The sequence below is a fragment of the Rhamphochromis longiceps genome, linkage group LG5, assembly GCF_057381845.1.
Source record: "Rhamphochromis longiceps isolate RC_006_pf linkage group LG5, R_longiceps_female_GT1.1, whole genome shotgun sequence".
Classification (NCBI taxonomy): Eukaryota; Metazoa; Chordata; class Actinopteri; order Cichliformes; family Cichlidae; genus Rhamphochromis; species Rhamphochromis longiceps.
The window spans coordinates 2,404,310-2,423,371 of record NC_140561.1 but is presented as its reverse complement, the minus strand read 5'-3'; the positions used below and the strand labels follow the sequence as shown (position 1 = coordinate 2,423,371).

Here is a 19,062-nt window from a genome sequence, read left to right as displayed (position 1 = left end):
CACACTGAGATTTGGTATGAAGTGGCATGTTTGTGCTAATGCTGACATTGGGGCTCAGAGTTCCTCTGTGTGTATATATTTGTGAACGTTAACTTGGCTAATGTCCAAGGGTTTGACTGCTTTCCTGTTGGATTGTATCACACAGAACAGGGATAAGAGCACCAGTGGCCGTGCACACCCTCATCTCTCTCCTTCACCCGATCATTAGTGTTGGAAACCGGCATTAGCTCAGAGTAGATTAGACTTCAGTATAGTGCAAGTGATTTGATTTTATGATTATTTGATTCAGTTTTTTCTGTGTTCAAGCTCAATTACTTTAATAAAATATGTTGAATTCAAAAATTATAAACTGTGGACATTACCCTTGTAAACCTTTCTGAAACAAGACAGGTAAAAACCAGTGTATAAAAGTTTACATAGGTATAAATAGCTCTAACACTTTACTCCAGCCTGGCGTCCACACATGTGGACATCACATTTTGGGTTATTTAGACCAAAATACTAAATCTTGATCAACAAGTGCCTGATATACAGTTATGAGGACATTATACTGCAACTGTTCTATCGAAATTTCAAATTAATGTCCTCATATGTGGCTCTCATTTTTCTCAGAAACAAAAATTAGGTAAAAAAAACAAAACCTGGTAATTCTTTCTTTTTACATTCATCGGGTTCCAATCGGCCCAAATATCAAAGAGAAATTAAAAATGCATGCCATGGAAGATTTCGGGTCTTAGGGGGTTAAAATGACCAGACCCCTCCGGCCTGTTTTCCAGGCCACTAAATTAAACCCAGTCAATTACCAATTGAACAGAATAAAAACCTACGAGGTCCACTAATAGTCCAAAAGTCCAAATCTTTAATAGAAAAGACAGGCAGAACTCAAACAAACAATAATCCAAACGAGGAGCATATATACACACTGGAAAGTAAATAATTATAAGTTATTAAATCAGACTAATTAAATACAGTAAAACTAATAAGGGAAGACGAACACACGGGAAATAAAAATAACAGTGTAAACATACCAAAACTCAAAATAAAACAGGAAAGCTACTACAAACCGAGTGTGACACAATTACATTCATATTGAAACATATGTGATAATTTTCTTTCTTTGTAGTATTTTTAAGATGTGTGTTAGAACAGTCATTATGCTGTTTGGATTAGGAACCAATCATTTTTGCCAAATAGTTAACACAAACTTAGAACAACAATGAACAATTTTCAAGATTCTGATTTACAGAACAAACAAAAGTCACAAAAGGTTTCATTATTTAAGAGACAAGATCAAGTTTTTCACACAGGAATGAAATGACAGAATCCAGTGCAGCGGGGCCAAAGGTGTGTGTCAGCAAACTGAAGGTTGAGGAATCAGTCAGTTCCTGTTTAAGGTTGTGTTGGATTTTGAGAAGAGTCTGTCTGTTATTAGAAAGTAAGATTAACAATGTTACACCAATAACCCAAATACGGGGAAATGACAAATAATACCAAAAAAGATACAACTTTCATATTGTTTTACTAACTTACTTTGTCATATCAGCACTTGAATGGTCGATGCCTTTACAGACCATGTCTGTTGTGACATCGCAGGCCAATCTTCCGGCAAACCCGAGGGCTAGCTCCCCAGCCTCCTCTTCACTCAGAACACTAAACACCGTTACTTTAGTTTTGGCCTTCTTAGGCCTGTCAAGAATCATTGCGGGCAGTTTGGCTTTACGGCCCTAAAAAAGAAAAAGTGCAAACACCAAAAGAGCAGAGAGAGACACACACACGCGCACAAAGTTAAATGCTTTTGTTTACATGGTGTAATTGTGTATATGTTGCAGCAAATGCACAATTTCCAGCCACATTGTCACTTCATTGATACGAGTAACCCGGATTTATTTCAGGTGACATCAAAATCACGAAATGTATACCTACCCCAATCAAACCTCTGCTTGGATTCTGCGCTTGATCTCGTCTTCTGTTATTGTGTAGGTTTTCTTTTTTGAGCTTGGTACAGATAAGCGACCATGCACTCTGTAAACTGTACTAGTTCCTTCTGAATCAGTTTGGAATTCTGCATCTGCATCGATCCTGTCAACATCATCAGCAGCAGCATTATCTGTACTCAGACTTGTGCTGTATACTTCTGCTTCTTTTTCGTTGTCTTCAGTCTGTGTACCTTCATCTCTTTCAGTCTGTGTACCTTCATCTCTGACTGTCAGTCCTCCTATCTCACTGTTACTTGTCGATTTGCTGCAGATGTTCTCTCCCTTAGGAACTTTTCCTTTGTCATTCGCTGCCTGATGCTTTCCCTGATGACATTCTTCACTGGCTACTTCTATTGCTCCTCCTGTATAGCCACCCACTATGCTGCACAACTCCTTTCCCTCTGCTGTGCTGCACTGTGCTGTTACATAAAGAAGAATGATATAAACAGCACTATATCAATTTAATTGTGAAGAGAAATCCCCACAATACGACACAGTTATGTCTAAAATAGTTTTGTGTAAAAACTGGATCTTGAAACGTCCACTTTAATTACACAGTCCTGGTGTGCAAAGGCAAAATTACGAAAAAAAATTTCACTTTAAACATTTTTGGACATTGTTTAGTTATATTGTGACTTACTCTCACAGAAGATACAGATGCCACAAACAGACTTTGAACAACGCATGTGCTTGTATGCACCACATTTCTGGCACTGCACCTGTGAATTAAAAAAAAAAAAAGAAGAAGAAATAAACAAACAAAAAACAAATGAACAAAGTCCATTAAATAAACAATCTATATGGCTAAGGACATGTCATAGTGTACCCGGTCTTTGGCTGCAATCACACACCAGCACTGACTGCACTTCCTAGTTCGATCTGCAAAATATAATTTGTTTAAGTACAAGTTACATTTTCCAATGTTAGAGAAAAAGAAGGCGGCTAATTTTATCTTTACCTATTGAGGAAAATAAGTAGTGGCAAAGTCGGGACCTGAGCTTTGTGATTTCAGTGCTGTACTCCTCCACTTGTGTTTTACCGTCAATGAGAGATTGGGCAAACTAATAATTGATGAAGAAGAAAAAAAAAAAAAAAAAGAACAAAAAGAATTAGATTAACAAAGAAATGTTTGTTTGTTTTGGTCCTCTTGGGTATATCACAAAACTGTTTTGTAAAAAGATGGATATGGTAGGCTTGGGCCTTGAGCTTTCCTAATGAGGGACACTGAAAAGTATCATGCACTAGAGAGAGTGCAAAATCTGTGCAACTTACAAACAAGGTCCAGTGGCTGCCGTTTTCCAGACAGGCTCCAATCAATTTCTCATACATCTGAAAGATGTTTTTCTGGAAATAAAAATAATGTGACAAGTATGTTTTTCTGTCAAGAATGACACTGCAAAACTGCAAAAGCTTGTCAGGTGAGACTTGTAATTAATTCTGCAGATACACAAACATATAGAAAGTGTCATTTTTGGTTTACATTAATTAATTTCTATAGTGTGTACAAAACAAATCAAGACCACAGACTCAACACGCACCACTCAATTTTTGGTGTTCTTTATCAGTTGGCCAAGACAGAAATGTTTTAATCTGTGTGCATTGCTTTTGAGCAAGTCTTTACACAGAAAAGGTTTCAGAAAGGTATTTTTCAGGTTCTTCTGACAAGGCTTCAATTTTGGAAAATGCTGTTTGTTTATAGTGGCAACTTATAAACCCTTTGTGATAAGAACATAGTTACACAGCAAATCCAGCATGTCCAAATTAACACTGTCGGATTTGATTTCAACACTATTAAAGTGTCTATATGGGTCCACACCAGAGAGTGTTAATTTAACTCCTTTTGGAGAGTTGGTACGTTAACTCTGATTTAGTGTTAAACACCAAATCTGTCTGGAGTTGATCATTTAACACTTGGTGTTAAGAGTTTATATATTAACTCTCAAAGAGTATTTTAGTTTAACTACGTAAGAGTTATCTTCTAATTCATTCTAAAAAGTGGGAATTTTACTGTTCTGATCTTCTAGAAATTTCTTTTGGAAATAAACATTTACTAAAAAGATGCAATGGTTGTTGAAAAACATTTATTCTGAACTGTGCACCACAATTTCAAAACATTTTCTGAAAGATGTAACAGTATACATGTTCTCACTTTCATTAGAATTTTGTTTATCAAAAGGTCTGACATGGTAAATGCAAATAACAGCATTCTCATCACTTATTTCTTCAATACAATATGCATGTCCTTCATTCATCCCTTTGTGGAACTTCAACGCACTTCTGCTCTCCCCCATATTCCATCTTCACAAGCATATCCTGTGCGGAGATCGAATAAAAATTAGTTGACATTAATTAATGGCACAAATAATCCAGTAAACAATTGCAGCACAGTAAAAAAAAAAGGAATCCTCTTTGAGCCATTACTTGTGTAAAGTATTTTCCCAAAAGACAAGGACACAGGCAACAGGTAATACTGAACTAAATGTAAAACCTCAACCTTTTTCATTTTTACCTAAACCGTGTGCACAAAACTCTGGAGGGATCTATGCTAACGTAGAATCCAGTCAGGACATCTGCTACTGCTGTTTGCTCGTTTTTTTTATGGGCGATCGTTTTCAGGCTTCAAGTAGCACCATTATACCAACATTTCACATTCTACACATTGTTTTAGGTGTATTTGACCAAAGATTTGACTGAAAATTCACATGCAAGCTTTTTTTCAAGGCTGTGGTATTTGCCTGCAAACAATACCTTTCAGCTAGCTAAAACAGAATATTATGCTATCAGCGAGCAACATGGCTAATGCCTTTCACACAGCTTTGTCTCAACTCCAAAGAGCCACAGAAGTAAAAGCTAATAACAATTGAAACAATCTTTGAAAAAATGACTTACCAAGCATGGCAAACAACTCAAATATGTAGAGCAAAATGTTCTGAAACGGCTTCACTTCAGCTTCGATTGGAGCCGTGCTGGGGGCGGAGTCTGTGAATTTACTCTGTTGGTGTCATAGCCCCTGTAGGAGTTCAGAGTTAAGAGGTCAAGAGTTAATGTTTCCATTGTAACACCTCCAGATTTGACAGAGAAACACTCATTTTTAACACTCGATTTTAACTACTATCATTTTACACCTCAGAGTTACATTAAAAGAATGTGACTCTGCTTAGAGTAAAATTAACTCTACTTTTGCAAGGAGACTATTAACACCAAAAAATTTAACACTTTTGAATTTGCTGTGTACCACAGTCCAAGTCATACCTTCAAAAAGTATGCACTTTGTGCTCTTGTGGACCCATCCAAAATTTTTCCAGTGATTTGGCTTGGTATTGGATAAATGTGAGGGAAATTCTATAAAAATAACATAAATACACCTATGTTTTCAAATACATTACAAAAAACGTAAACATGCTATGTCATTATGATCAAACAAGCTTTTCAACATACCTCACACTGCAAATAGATTAGGCCATCTATTACCTTATAAAACAAATAAATAAATACATATAAATAAAAACAGAACTAAGGAATACGATTCATTAAGTAAATTGTACAATAAAGTGTATTTAAAGCAGAATTTAACATTAGTTTTATGACAACATAAAAGGATTTTTATGTCAAGAGGTACCTCATCTGAAATGTTAGTCTGGTCAAACAGGGATTTCAAACTTGAAATACCAATAGAGTTTGGTCCAGCTACTCCCACAAGGTAATCTGTGAGAAAGCATATGCTGTAGTCAACAGATATCATTTTCTTTTTGCATGCTGCAACCATCATCCATTTCAGTCTTCTAGGAGCTTTGTCTGGTTGTAGTTCTTTTTTCTCCTCCTCTCCCCTCATCTATTAATTAAATTGTTTTCTGACCTTTCTAACTGTTTCCGACCTGTCTTCCCAATGTGATGTTTAAGCAATATATGTATGGTCAGAAGGGGGTGAAATTTTCATTGCAGTTGTACGTGTAACATTGCATGTGATAATAAAAGGCTTGATTGGTTGATTATTCAACATGAGTTGACATTTACCTGACATTGTGAAGGAGTCACAGTTTCTGTAAGGGTGTAAGAACATAACATGTGGATTTGTTACACTTCTTTTTCACAAGTTAATAACAATCAATAATTTTCATTCCATTATTTACAAGCTATCACACGATGTCCCAGGGACAACATCTACACGATGTCCCAGGGACAACATCTACACGATGTCCCTGGGACAACATTTACACGATGTCCCAGGGACAACATCTACACGATGTCCCAGGGACAACATTTACACGATGTCCCAGGGACAACAATTACACGATGTCCCAGGGACAACATTTACACGATGTCCCAGGGACAACATCTACACGATGTCCCAGGGACAACATCTACATGATGTCCCAGGGACAACATTTACGCGATGTCCCTGGGACAACATTTACGCGATGTCCCTGGGACAAATTTGTAAATTTCTGGATTACTGTTAATCTCCATAGAATCAAGAACTCATGTCCAGTTTCACAGCTATGGACCAGTTAATTATGTTTCCAGGTGATAGTTTGATTCATAGATTCAGCACACAACCATAAGTCTAGGCCTTTTAGTCCAGATTCTCTTCACTTATGTTTGTAAAATGATCAGGGAAGCTACTGCAATTTTGCCTGACCCAACCCCCGGGCCACGAAACACCCAAAAAGTTGGGGAACGCTGGTCTAGAGAACACTGGTTAGCTAATGCTGTCGTCAAGTAGCCTATCGCTAGCAAACAAACAGCAAGCCAAGTGAGGAACATATGTATAATGCTTACCGTTTATTAAAGGAAAGTATCCTAAATTGACTTCAAATTCGGCAGACAGGCGGCGGTTTTTCGCTTCTTCACTTGTATTTCGAAATAATCGAAGGCGGGTATTTCGAAGTCGCAAAGGAATGACGTCACAAGAAGGTGATTGGTCACTTGCAATGTTGAACCTGGAACAACATTAATTATGATGATGTGGGAACAATGCTGACACGAGGAAATCAGATCGTCCTCTCGGCCTGGGGCTCGGTCACTCAGGCACAGGTGGCTGCCGGCGGAGCTCACGGGCGCGTCACTGCAACTCCCCCTGGCTTCTGCTCCGCGGCTGCTGAGTGAGCCCTCATCTGGGACTCTCCTCAGCTCTTTCCGGGACAGTGGCGCAGCTGCCCCTATGTTGGTCTTTCTTGGTCTCTTGTGTTCTGGGGGCCTCTGGATGTCTGGAGTTTTGATCTCCTCCACACCTGCTTCATGCCCGGGAGGATGGGGCTGTGGCCCCCCCACACCCTCTAGCAGATCATTACATGAAGGAACCTTTTAAAAAACAAAAAACAAGCGCGTCCATGCTCACAGGTGTACACACGGGTGATCACACCCACAAACTACACCCTTTTTGGCTCCTACCTCAAAGCACACTGTGTTCTGTTGATCTTATGTGCTGCACAATAATGTTTAATATTTAGTATTTACTGTCATATTCCCATAGATCATTGTGATGTTGTTTATTCTATTACTCTTGTTCTCTTCTGCTTGCTTTCTTTTTTCTTTCTCAGCAGGTGATCCAGGTGATTGATATATGCATTTTTTTTTCTCTGCCCGTTCTGTTGGTTTTTGTCTTTTGCCCTTCTCCCCCGTCCCTCTTCTCAGCTGTTTCTCTTTCCCTCTTTCTTTCTCCCCTTCTTTCCCCCAGTCAAGTCTGTCCCATATTCAGTAAGTGAAATTAAAATAAACAATAAAAGGTGAATCAAATGGACCATTACGGCAAGGCTGGGATGGTCAGTTTGGTAAAGTAAATCCGTTGGGCATCTTTCTTTGCCTTTAGACAACAATTCTGATGCAAAAGAGCCAAACGGGACAGGCAGGAAAAAAAAAAAAAAAAAAAAAAGGAAATGAAGTTCCTCTACTAGTTCGTCAATGCATGAATTGGAGACATTGAAAACGCTCTCCATTTTCAGTAGGAGTAGCCCCACTTTCTTAGTAATAATTTTGTTTAAGTCCTCCTCAAGGACTGAGCCACATTAATTGTCATTGTCAACAATGTCACATTCTTCATCTGGGTTCTTTTGGTATTGATGAAGAACATTAGTCTTGAAATTTTCCAAGGAATGTGGGTTGTGTTTTCTACTCTTGTGGCTGTGGAATGTTGTGTATTTGTTAACCTTATAATCACAATCCTCAAAAACACATGGCACAGTTTCAAACTTTTTTAGATGGCCACCAAGATGTTCAAAAAACTGCCTCTCACTGTCGAAAGAGCATGAATTACAGACAATGCACGTGAATGAAAGGATGTTGCCTGGCTGGGATGACTGTGAATGATGCTTTGACAAATGCGTCCTTAATGCACCCCATGTCTTGACAGTGCAAGGGCAATCTGCATGAAGGCAGGGTATGGAGTGGGCTCGACCAAAATGCCCATGTATTAGCCTGACGTGTTTCAGCAGGTCTAATCTTTTTGTGGTTGTGAAGTTGCACAACTTGCATTTCCAGTTCATTTTCCCATAACTGAGGACTTTGGTTAAGATTAACCACATTTTTAAGGTCAATGTGATTTATTTCATTTAGAAACTTGCATACCTATAAAGGATACACCGGGGGTGGGGACGTGGGTGGGTGCATCAGCCCTAGAACTGGTAACAGAGTCGTCTATCAGTGAGTCTCTGCTTGTAGAGACACACGTGAGGACCTGAAAAAGAGGGCAAACAGTGAGTGTCCACATACACAGATTCTTCATGCAACAAAAATAAGAAAATAAATTACACAAAATAAATTTTCAGATATGTACCTGGTTACAAGTTATTTATCTAACCTCAAAATTTCTCTGAGTGTCTTTAATGAAGGTAGAAATTAAACATAAGGTGAATATTGTTCTTCACTTTTTCTTTGCTCCTCTTATCTGAGAAGTCTGTCTGTCTGTTATAACACCACAGCACTTTACAGGAAGGGCCAGAGTCGTCTCTATTTTTTGAGGCGACTGAGGTCCTTCAACATCTGCCAGAAAATGCTGAGGATTTTCTATGAGTCTGTTGTGGCCAGTGCGATCCTCTATGCTGTTGCATGCTGGGGGAGCAGGCTGAGGGTCGCAGATGCCAACAGACTTAATAAACTGATCCGTAAGGCCAGCAATGTTGTGGGGATGGAGCTGGACTCCCTCAAGGTGGTGTCGGAGAGGCGGATGCTGTCCAAGATAAAGACAATGTTGGATAACACCTCCCACCCACTCCATGACATGTTGGTCAGTCACAGGAGCTCGTTCAGTGAGAGACTGAGATTACCAAAAAGCACCACTGAACGACACAGGAAATCTTTCCTGCCTGTGGCCATCTCCCTGTACAACGCATCCACTTAACACACTGTTTGCTGCTACAGCTACACATGTTTCTTTTCCAACTATTTATTTATAAGTGACTTATGTATGTATGTATATATATGTATATATTGTACTATTCTTAGTTAGCGTATTGTCTGTCTTGTCTTAATGTTGGTTTAAAATGGAGCACTGTAACAAAAAATAATTTCCCCCAGGGATCAATAAAGTATTCTGATTCTGATTCTGATTCTGATTCTGATATACTTAACATGTCTCACACCCATACAGTAAGACAAATGGTGGGGGTGGTGTAGTAAGGAAGTTGGGGGAAGCAGACAACTCCACAGGAAGAGTCTTTTGTGTCTTCGAGGACTCTGGGAGGTAGCAAGGGAGTGTGAACCTTAAGGTGTGAAACAGCTGTGTACTGCCTTTTGTTCCTGGAGAAGGTATTTCACTGAGAGCCATGCTGGGCTCAGACTCTGCTGACCGTCTGTCCCGCGGTCATGCAGGGACTTCATCAAGCTTGGTTGTCTGTTCTTTGTGTGTTTGATTAAAGAATGTTAGCTACCGCTCACACACAAGAAAAGAAGCAGGCAACATGAGGTCAAGTTATGGCAATTTTATTTGTGTGTTTCAGTGCATGTATTTAGATTAGAGTTTTTAAAAACAAACAAACGTCCCAAGAAGAAGGATGGGGAGAAAGAAAGGTGGAGAGAGGAGGAAGAAACTATTGATGTCCTCAAACTGGATGCTGCTGGGTCAGTTCTTCCTCAGCAGTCTGCTCCAGAATCCCCTCCTGTCCTCGGCTTGCTTTGCTTTTGCCTTCAGTTCTTTTAAGGTTTTGTTGAGCTGCTCCTCGGCATCTTTAAATGTTTCTTTCAGCTGCTGTTCGGCCAGTTTCCCTTTGTGTTTGAGGAGCTCTTTAGCTTCCTTTTTGTGCTTTCGTATTTCTTTAAGTGCGTCTTTGCAGTCTTTCTTGGTCACCGCAGAGCCGCTCATTTCTTTCTTGAATGCCTTCACCTCAATTTTCTCTTCTGCAAGTTCTTCTTGCACTTTCATCAGTTCCTTCTTCATGTTTTCATTGTGACTCTTTGTATCTTCCATTTCTTTCTTTGCTTCCTGTGTTTTAATTTTCTCTTCCTCCAACACTTTTTGAGCTTCCAACAATTCTTTCTCCATATTTTCAATCTCATTTTCTGCCTCGTGGTTACGTCTTTTCTCCTCTTCAAGTTGTTGCTTCACATGCAGTAATTCCTTCCTTAGTGTTTCAGCTTCAGCCGTTACATTTGCAGCTTCTTGTGTTGCCAACTGCATTTTCCTTTTGCCCTCTTCAAAAGCTTCCTGCACCTCCTGTAATTCCTGCATCACATTTCCTGCCTCCTTCTTTGCAGTTTGATATTTCTTTTTGGCTTCTTGAGCTGTGCTTTTCTCTTCCTCCAATGCTTTTTGAGCTTCCAACAGTTCTTTCTTCATGTTTTCATTCTCCTTTTCTGCCTGTTGTTTTCCCATTTTCTCTCCTTTAAGTTTGAGACCCACATGCAGTAATTCCTGCAATACTACTTCAGTTTCAAACTGTGAATTTTTAGCTTCTCCTCTTGATTTTTCTGCCTCTTCTTTTAATTTGACACTTTCAGCCTGTATCATTTGAAGTTCTTCTTGCAGGTTAATCAGCTGTACTGAATTGTGAGGTGAAGCACTCGCCGATCCTCTTCTCGTTCTCCCCTGATTCATTTTTGCCTTTTAAACAACGGAACCAACGTATTGTAGAGGAGTGAAGTGAAGTTTTCGATGTTTCTTCGTCAGCTGTCGTTTGTCCTGCACAGAGATGCTGCTGTAGATGTGTCTCTAGCTGTGTCTGGATACAATGAAACATGCTGGAACTAAGTGCTTGTGTTGCACAGTTCTACTGAACATTCCATTTCATGCATGCTCCGCCCACATGGTCAGGAATGTCAGGTGCTGCATCACCAAATGCTGCTCCCGTTGCCTAGCAATAACAGCTGTTTACTTTTTGGGGTCTGGTTCATTGTTTAATAAAGAAAACATGTCCAAGTATTGGGTGCTGAGGCTCAGCACATATTCTAGCCTGCTGTGTGGGTGGGCAGCTAGAAATCACTGGTGGGCAACATGAGTGAGGAGAAAACTGGAGCAGCCAAGCAGGGAGCTGCAGGTTGCTGGTTTGAGTCTCTGTTCAGATGCTGGTGTCTCCTCTCTCTGAGATGTCTGCAAACAGTCCCAGATAAAACAATAAGGATAATAAACAAACACGTGACTAAAATAACAATTATGACTCTGATGTGTTTCATGTGTAGCAGGATGGCCTCTATACAGCAGTCGCTGCAAGCATCCACATCGCCACACTCACTTTTCTTTAAGCAGGCGTGCTGGGCTCCTCCTAAGGAAAGTTTGAAACTTCATTTCCTTCATGCTGGTGAACTTTTTACCAAATATTTTCATCAAAGCTTCTCCATCACTGACAGGGATTGTTTGGATCTTCACACTCATCTCCACCAACCCTAAAAAATGAGTCTCACTTTGCTCATATAATGCCAGGAGTGTCTCCATATTCCACAAAAGTCTGTGCAAACATGTAACAGTATCCCATATTCATAGAAATATTATTGATATTATAACAAAAGCTGTCACCAACACAATTGTCCCAAGTGCTTTGTTATTAGTTATTGCAAATGCTCGATTGCAGTTCTTGCTAGATGACAAAACCACTTATTAGGTTTAGAAGGAAATGACTTTTTCTACATGAGGTAAAGTTGGAGCTGTTTCCCCAAACTAAATGAAATCATCATTTAAAAAACTACAATCTGTATTTACTCTGAACATCTGTGTTAACATTTGGAAACATGTAAGTGTAACAAACATGTTAAAACATAAGAAATCAGGAAGGGGCATGTACAGGAATTTCTTTTACTTATGTATTAATCACATTATTTTATTGTATGATACCTTGGTGCCACTGGATGTTAACAAGGGTCTGTTATGCAGAAATAACAGATTGTGCACTTACCTCACTAAAATAAAGGCATTTGCAATGGCATAGATTAATATTCATGCTTCATGGAATTAGCTTCATAGATCATATTCATAGATGTAATATGCTTCACAGAACATGCCGTATTTCTCCAAATTATCGCCCAGACATATAATATGCAAAATTAATTTGGACCCCAGGTGTTTAAAAGAACCAGGTTACTATATGTGGCCCGCTGAATAATTGGGGACGTATGATTATGAAAACAATTATTAAGCACTGATGTTCTAACACTACCCAATACAATATTAAATCAATTCAAAAATACTTTACTTGATCCCACAAAACAAAACGCAGGTGCAGCAACAGTGGGTATTTTCACACATACTAGTGGGATACAGTAGTACTTTGTTTTATTTTTTAACATCTGCCGTTTCAATATTTTAGAAAAAGCTAGCATTGACTAATTTTTAAACTTAAGCAGTCAGACAGTCATGCACAGGCCTGGACTGGGACAACATGTCAGGCTGAGAGCTTTACCCCCCCGCTTTTATTTTGGTGTGACACCCTGGGCAACTTCAGCTACTTTCTGTCAGAGACCGTTGGCAACACTGATGGTCTCATGAGACGCCCTCCCTCTCTCAGACACACTTGTCCCGCCCCGTGAGCGAGTATCTTAATCATCAGTAAGTAGGAGAGACTTTCTATCCAATCAGAGGTGAGGAAGGTGGGACCTGCCCCTACTTACTGAACGTAAGATACTCTTTAACCACACATCAATAAATACAGTTAATAATTCAAACTCTCAGAGCAGTCTTTGTTTTTTATTGATCGTTTCGCGTTGGTTTTATTTGTTTTGCTGCTGAAAAATCTCCCTATAGCTGGAGTTCATGATGCTGCTGTGTCCAAGGCTGGACTGGGACAAAAAATCGGCCCGGGCATTTTGACTAGAGACCGGCCCACCAGGATAAAGATTGAAAATGTGACGTCATTCAGGGGTAAAACCGCAAAGGATTCTGGGAACTTGTGGCAAGAGGTACTAGCGCACGCAGGCTTTCAATTGAAATCAGTTACACAGCGATAAAAAGAAACCCAAAAAATGGCAAGAAGCTGTTGTATTATTAACTTCAATAGGCGGTCGCATGACAGCCACGGGAAGCTGACGGGTAAAGAGATCGTTTTTTTTTTATCGGATTACGTCGTTGAAGAGAAATTTTTTAAGCCATGTTTCCGAAGTAAGAGCCGACGGATGGTCTGGATATACCTTTGTTTATTGTGCATAAATAGTGAATTGTCCTGACACAATATTGCGTTTCACTTCTGTTATTACCATGGTACATTGACAAAAACATATACTTTTATTCACAGGATAAAACAGTTGTTTTGTATCACTAATTGTCCAGTGCGATTACAGCATACAGTATTATTGTCACTGCTACATTTCTGTTATGCTACCAGAAATTATTTCCACTACTAATTAATTACCGTTGAGCTCAAAGGTCCTATTAATAAACGGTTAAGGAATGTGTATTTATGACGACGATTTGTGAGACTGGTAAACTTATGATACGTACGATGGTCTTTACTTTCTACACGGTGCATTTCAAGGTCCTGCACCCATCCGTCGGTAAACTGTACCTGGGCTTGTTGCAGTGACCTGAAGTTACTAAACTTCATGAGTGTATGCACTCACTCCAAGAACCGTATGATTATAAATCTGAGCGTGGTGAAAGTTGGGCAGCACGCTAACGTCTTTTGTCCACTCTGTGTGCTCGTAAGGGTCTGACCCTTTCACACCTTTGATTTTTTTCCTCGTATCTTTTCTTTGTCTTTTCGTCGAGTCTGTCTTTGTACGGACCGGCATTGTTCTCCTTTTGTTTTGTACATTCCTTTTTTGTGCGGCAAAGATAAAACAAGAAGGTATTGGAACCGGAGAATGAACGTTTTACGGTGCTGCAAATGATGCGGTACTTGGATTGTTTTGCCACAAGTTCCCGGCATGCAATGCGCGAAAATCACGTGATTGCTAAAGAAGGGGGAGGGTGCATCCGGCCTCCTCGGCTGTAATTGGTCCAGCCCAGAGTCGATCATGACCAACTGGCCAATCCAACACCTTTCATTATATATACCCTTCCTAAAAAAAAAAAAAAAAAAAAAAATACATTGGCCCATAAAAACAAAAAATTGCCAGCGGCCCACCGGGCAAATGCCCGGTATGCCTGATGGCCAGTCCAGCTATGGCTGTGTCCCAGTGTTTCCCCGCAGTGCGAACAGCTGAGCGGATTATGAAGCAGATACGGGAGCAAAGCGGTATCTGCATGACAGAACAAGCGACTACTGCCACGCACATTTTTAAATACGAGCAAACATGCTTCAGAGCTTTTTCAGAAAGTTCTGGTGCTGCTAAAACAAAGGCGCCAGTTACAGCTGGGAGAAAGCTTTCAGTGAGCTCTCTGGGATGATGAGCTACAGTGAAGATCAATGGGGAGACGCAGACGGATGCAACAGCTGCTTTTTAAGAGTTTTAAAACACGACTGTTGGGAATAATCTGCCCAACAGTCGTGTTTGAGGGCAATGAGGCATGTTGTATAGAGCGCTTTGAGTACTCCGGGAGAGTAGAAAAGCGCTACATAAGAATCAGTCCATTTACCAGTGTTCATAGAATCTCAAAGACATACCGGATTTAAGTTTGTTTACCTGCTTTATGTGTTGACCCAGGAGCAGAGCCACCACAACTTAAGGATTGCCGCTCTCAAAAAAATAATAATTAAAAATCGTCTGACGTCCATTTTCTTTTCCATCAAGGCAGGAAAGTAGTTTGCAAAGACCGCGATTGTAATTATTGGGGGTGTCCAAATTCATGGGCTGCATCCTCCCGGGGATGCATTTGTAGACCGATTACGTCACAGCGACGCACCGAAGGCTGCCCAATGCGTCCTCCTTTTCCCCGAATTTCAAGGATGGGTCGGGTGTGTCCTTCGTGGCCTACCATATCCCAGAATTCATAACGCGGCCCAGCCAAACTCCAGTATCCGTGGTGGCTACTACTAAGTTTTAAAATTACTCTTATCAATCTTTCTGGGTCACAAAATAAACTTTTAACATATTTTCAGGCGAGAAAGTAGCTGTGCTGTGCAAACTTCAAATATCTGCTCGGTTTATCAAAATATCGCATATTTGCAAAAGTGCTTCGACGTTTTCGGAGACGTCTGTTACCCAACAGCTCAATAGCAAGCCAGGAGCTCGAGGGTCACTAGAGCCGCCGAGACCGGCACAACTCCCGGCACATCATTTTCAGATCACCGCGGACTTTCGCTGCTTGGGTTAAACGTAATATATAAGTCACTTAGACAACCTAAAAATGTTATTGTTGGGCTTTGTTCAGTGTTTTTTTTGTTCGTGAGTAAATCGGTTTGGCTGAGATTAAAGTTATTAGGTTAGAGTAGATAAAATAAAACTTTATTAATCCCCCGGGTGGTTTTCACACAGCTGAATAAACGTCAAACAGAAAACCGATTAAACAGAAGTGTGAGATGGTCAAGAATTTATGCCAGTGTCCTGTTATATTTTAGATAGCAAGGAGCAGACGGCAGTTTCACTCCACCGAGGGAGCTCATGGAGCCCACGAATTTGGACACGACTTTTATCTTGGACAACATTCACCTCTCTGACACGTCCCCACAAAATTACTGGCCTTGCGGATCAGTTTATTGAGTCTGTTAGTATCAGCAACCCTCAATCTACTCCCCCGGCATGCAACAGCATGGAGGATTGCACTGGCCACAACAGACTCCTAGAACTCGTAGAAATGCCCAACAGATTTATTTTCCCGAGTGGATCAATATGGCTTTTACCATACTGGTCCACAGGATTGTGTCCACTGTTTGTTTGGCTGTTATTATTTATTTATTTATTTATTTATTACTTTTAAGTTATTACAATCAGAATGGACAGGATTGGGGGATGGGAAAGGGAAAGACAAAGAAAAGAGAACTTGGAAAAAACTTAACAGAAGGAGAAGGAAAAGAAAATGGAGGAGAGAGAGAGAGAGAGAGAAAGAAAGGATACTAAAAATCTGTTTCATCATCTGCAGAAAAAAAAACCAAGCAAAAACAGAACAACACAGTAGGGAAACCACAGCAACAACCTAAGTAACAGTAAATAATAAATATTGAATGTTACTGAGCAGCATGCAATATTTATGATAATGAATGATATGTCTGAAAGGCAGCAGCCAACCAAGATAGTGTGTTTGTGAGGACGTAAGCCAGTACAAGCCTGAGCACCCAGCTCCAGACACCAAGAACCACCAACGCACTTGTGGGTGGGGGCATCAGCCACTGGCAGGGAGTGTGGTGGGGGCACACTCTCTGCCTGAGATGTTCCGAGAGAGGTGGAGTCTAAGAGCTCCACATTATGTACAAAATTGGTTCCAGGGCATAAAAAATGTTGTGCATGACTCATTGGTTGATCCACACAATATTAATGAAAAACTTTGTTAAAGCAATGAATACGAGAGGTGAAGGCTTCCTGTACATGTAACAAATGTTTTCAGTCAGTAATAAGAAAATAAAGGAAGGTATTTTTGTTGGTCCGCAGATCTGACGGAGACAGAGAAAAGTCATTTAGACAGCATTCTACATGTACAGCATGTACTGCTTTCAAGAATATTGTCAAATAATATTCTATGGAATTACAAGGGACCAAATTATGCTGGGCAAGTTGAAAGCATACGAACATACAAGTTGATGAACTTGAACATATCACTAAAGATGACTTTTTTTCACTCTCACTAATTGTCCCCAGCCAATCTGGGCAACAACGGTGACAACCCTGGAGAAACCAAGCTAGAGAAACACAACTAGAGGAAGTGGAGCCTGTCAGTGCATATTTTACAATCGATTTTTAAAAACATTATTTCCACTTTTCTCAGAAACTAGGCCTGATAGAACATGACACTTTCTGCAACACAATTAATACATTTACACAATTTGTGTAGTTTGTGCCTGTGTACACCTGTGTGTACACCTGTGTGCACACCTGTGTGGATCAGCACGCTTGTATTCAAAAGGTTTCTCCATGTAAGGATCTCTTAGAGGCTGTCGGGAATTATAACCCCCGTCCCCCAGGGCATGAAGCAGGCAAGGAGGAGATCCAGGCCCCAGACATCCAGAGGCCCCCACAGTGCGAGAGCCCAAGGAGGACCATTGGAGGGGCAACCATGCCACCCTCCTGGGAAAAGCTGACGAGAGCTCCAGACAAGGGGTCACCCAGCAGCCACGGAGCAGAAGCCAGAGGGGACTGCAGTGACATGCCCACGGGCTCTGCCGGCAACCAGGTGCACCAGAGTGGACTGACAGGCCCTGTCAAGAAGCCACCGGCAGTGAGCCGGTATATACCTGAACGCCCAGCCCCGGACAACAAGAGCCACCAATACGTCTGAGGGCATCAGCCACCGGCAGGGAGTGTGGTGAAGGGAGATAAGGATCCATAACTTGGGGAGCCTGAGATGTTCATGCATTCCCACCCTCATGCACACATATACAAATACTCAACCAACGTGGAGACAGACACAAATAGAAACTGTACACACAATCACACTCCCCAAACAAATTCTATACCCCAGGTCCAGGTACCCTCGCCCCCAGAGGGGGAAACCAAACCTAGACCCAGGAGGTGTTAACCTTTTCCCTGTGGTGGAAACAAGCAGATCGCCCCGGCTCAGCAGCAGCAGGGAGGATCCGCACATCAGACTCCAATGGGACAGCCAACGCCTGCTTCCAGTCCCTCCACCCCAATGGCTAACAGAAAATGGGGGTGTAAGAAGACCTCAAACCTCCCTCCGCGCGCTCATATGTAGTGTTGCTGCATGCTGTTCTAAAGTGCATTTGAAACACGCGAAGGCATGGTGCTTCCTGCCAGAGAGCAGCAGGTGTCAGCACGGGCCCTTCTGAGAACCCTCAGTGTCTACATGCATTTATTCACTGTGGCTCTCAGACGAGGCAGATGCATCTCTCACCCTCTCCTTCCCCTTATCTTCCCTGCTTGCTGCTTCTTTGTCCTTGTCTGGTCTTGTCTGACTCTAACCTTGAGAGAGCCTCTCATTCTCGCTCTTGTTCTCTAAAACCTAAAGAAGAACCATGGATTTGATCCGCTGGTCCCTTAATGCAATTGACACTCTCTTCTCGACGACAAGCCTGGGGTCGGGAGAACCCCAGTGTCCTGGAGGGACGTTCCCTGCTGGATACACGATGAACGGGTGGCAGAAGTAGCACGTCGTGTCCCTGGTGGGACTGTCTATTGAGGACATTGAAGACATCTACCTTTTTGGAACCATGATAACGGGGTTCTTGCTAATCAGAGCTGGCTCGGTCCTGGCTTATCGAAAATTTAAGAAAGCGCTGACTACTGTTCAAACCCCCACAAAGCTGGCCGCTATGATTAAAACTGTGGGAAGAGCTGTGAGTAGACTGTTCTTACTGAACGCAATATGGGAAAGATCTTGGAGGAGCTCGCAACGGATGACACAACAGGAGACCAGTGATGGACATTAAGAACGACTGTAAAATTGATGCAGTTTGTTCATCCCAAAACAACATTTACAACATCTCTTGCGGCTACCCCCCACCCTGACGGCACCGACTGGACAACGGTTGAAGGTTGACGTCGAGGAGAACAACAATTTATCCTAGAGATACGAGAACAACCTGACTCTCTGCCCTATTCCTCAAGGTCACCTGCATAGGCTGCGGACTGTTGATTTTAGCCTAAGAGGCAAAAGGACACTCTCTAAGGCTGAACA

General features: G+C 41.2%; 1 protein-coding gene across 1 annotated transcript; it reads right to left on the bottom strand.

Moving 5' to 3' along the window:
* Positions 1–837: 837 nt before the first annotated feature.
* LOC146669042 (uncharacterized) lies at positions 838–5,820 on the bottom strand. Its single transcript, XM_085407780.1, has 10 exons — positions 5,596–5,820; positions 5,415–5,447; positions 5,229–5,318; positions 3,249–3,320; positions 2,935–3,037; positions 2,803–2,855; positions 2,617–2,695; positions 1,935–2,395; positions 1,531–1,724; positions 838–1,422 (listed from the first exon to the last, which is right to left on the bottom strand). The coding sequence occupies exons 1-10, from the start codon at positions 5,806–5,808 to the stop codon at positions 1,278–1,280; spliced, it is 1,443 nt and encodes a 480-aa protein (XP_085263906.1). The 5' UTR covers positions 5,809–5,820; the 3' UTR covers positions 838–1,277.
* Positions 5,821–19,062: the final 13,242 nt, after the last annotated feature.

What these genes read in the sequence shown, in the direction of transcription:
- LOC146669042 (XM_085407780.1), bottom strand. Translation starts at nt 5,808, where the DNA reads ATGAGGGGAGAGGAGGAGAAAAAAGAACTACAACCAGACAAAGCTCCT. An exon ending in GCAGCCACTGGACCTTGTTT is followed by an intron (nt 3,038 to 3,248) that starts GTAAGTTGCACA and finishes ATCAATTATTAG; the next exon opens with TTTGCCCAATCTCTCATTGA. An exon ending in TCAAGTGCTGATATGACAAA is followed by an intron (nt 1,423 to 1,530) that starts GTAAGTTAGTAA and finishes TTCTAATAACAG; the next exon opens with ACAGACTCTTCTCAAAATCC.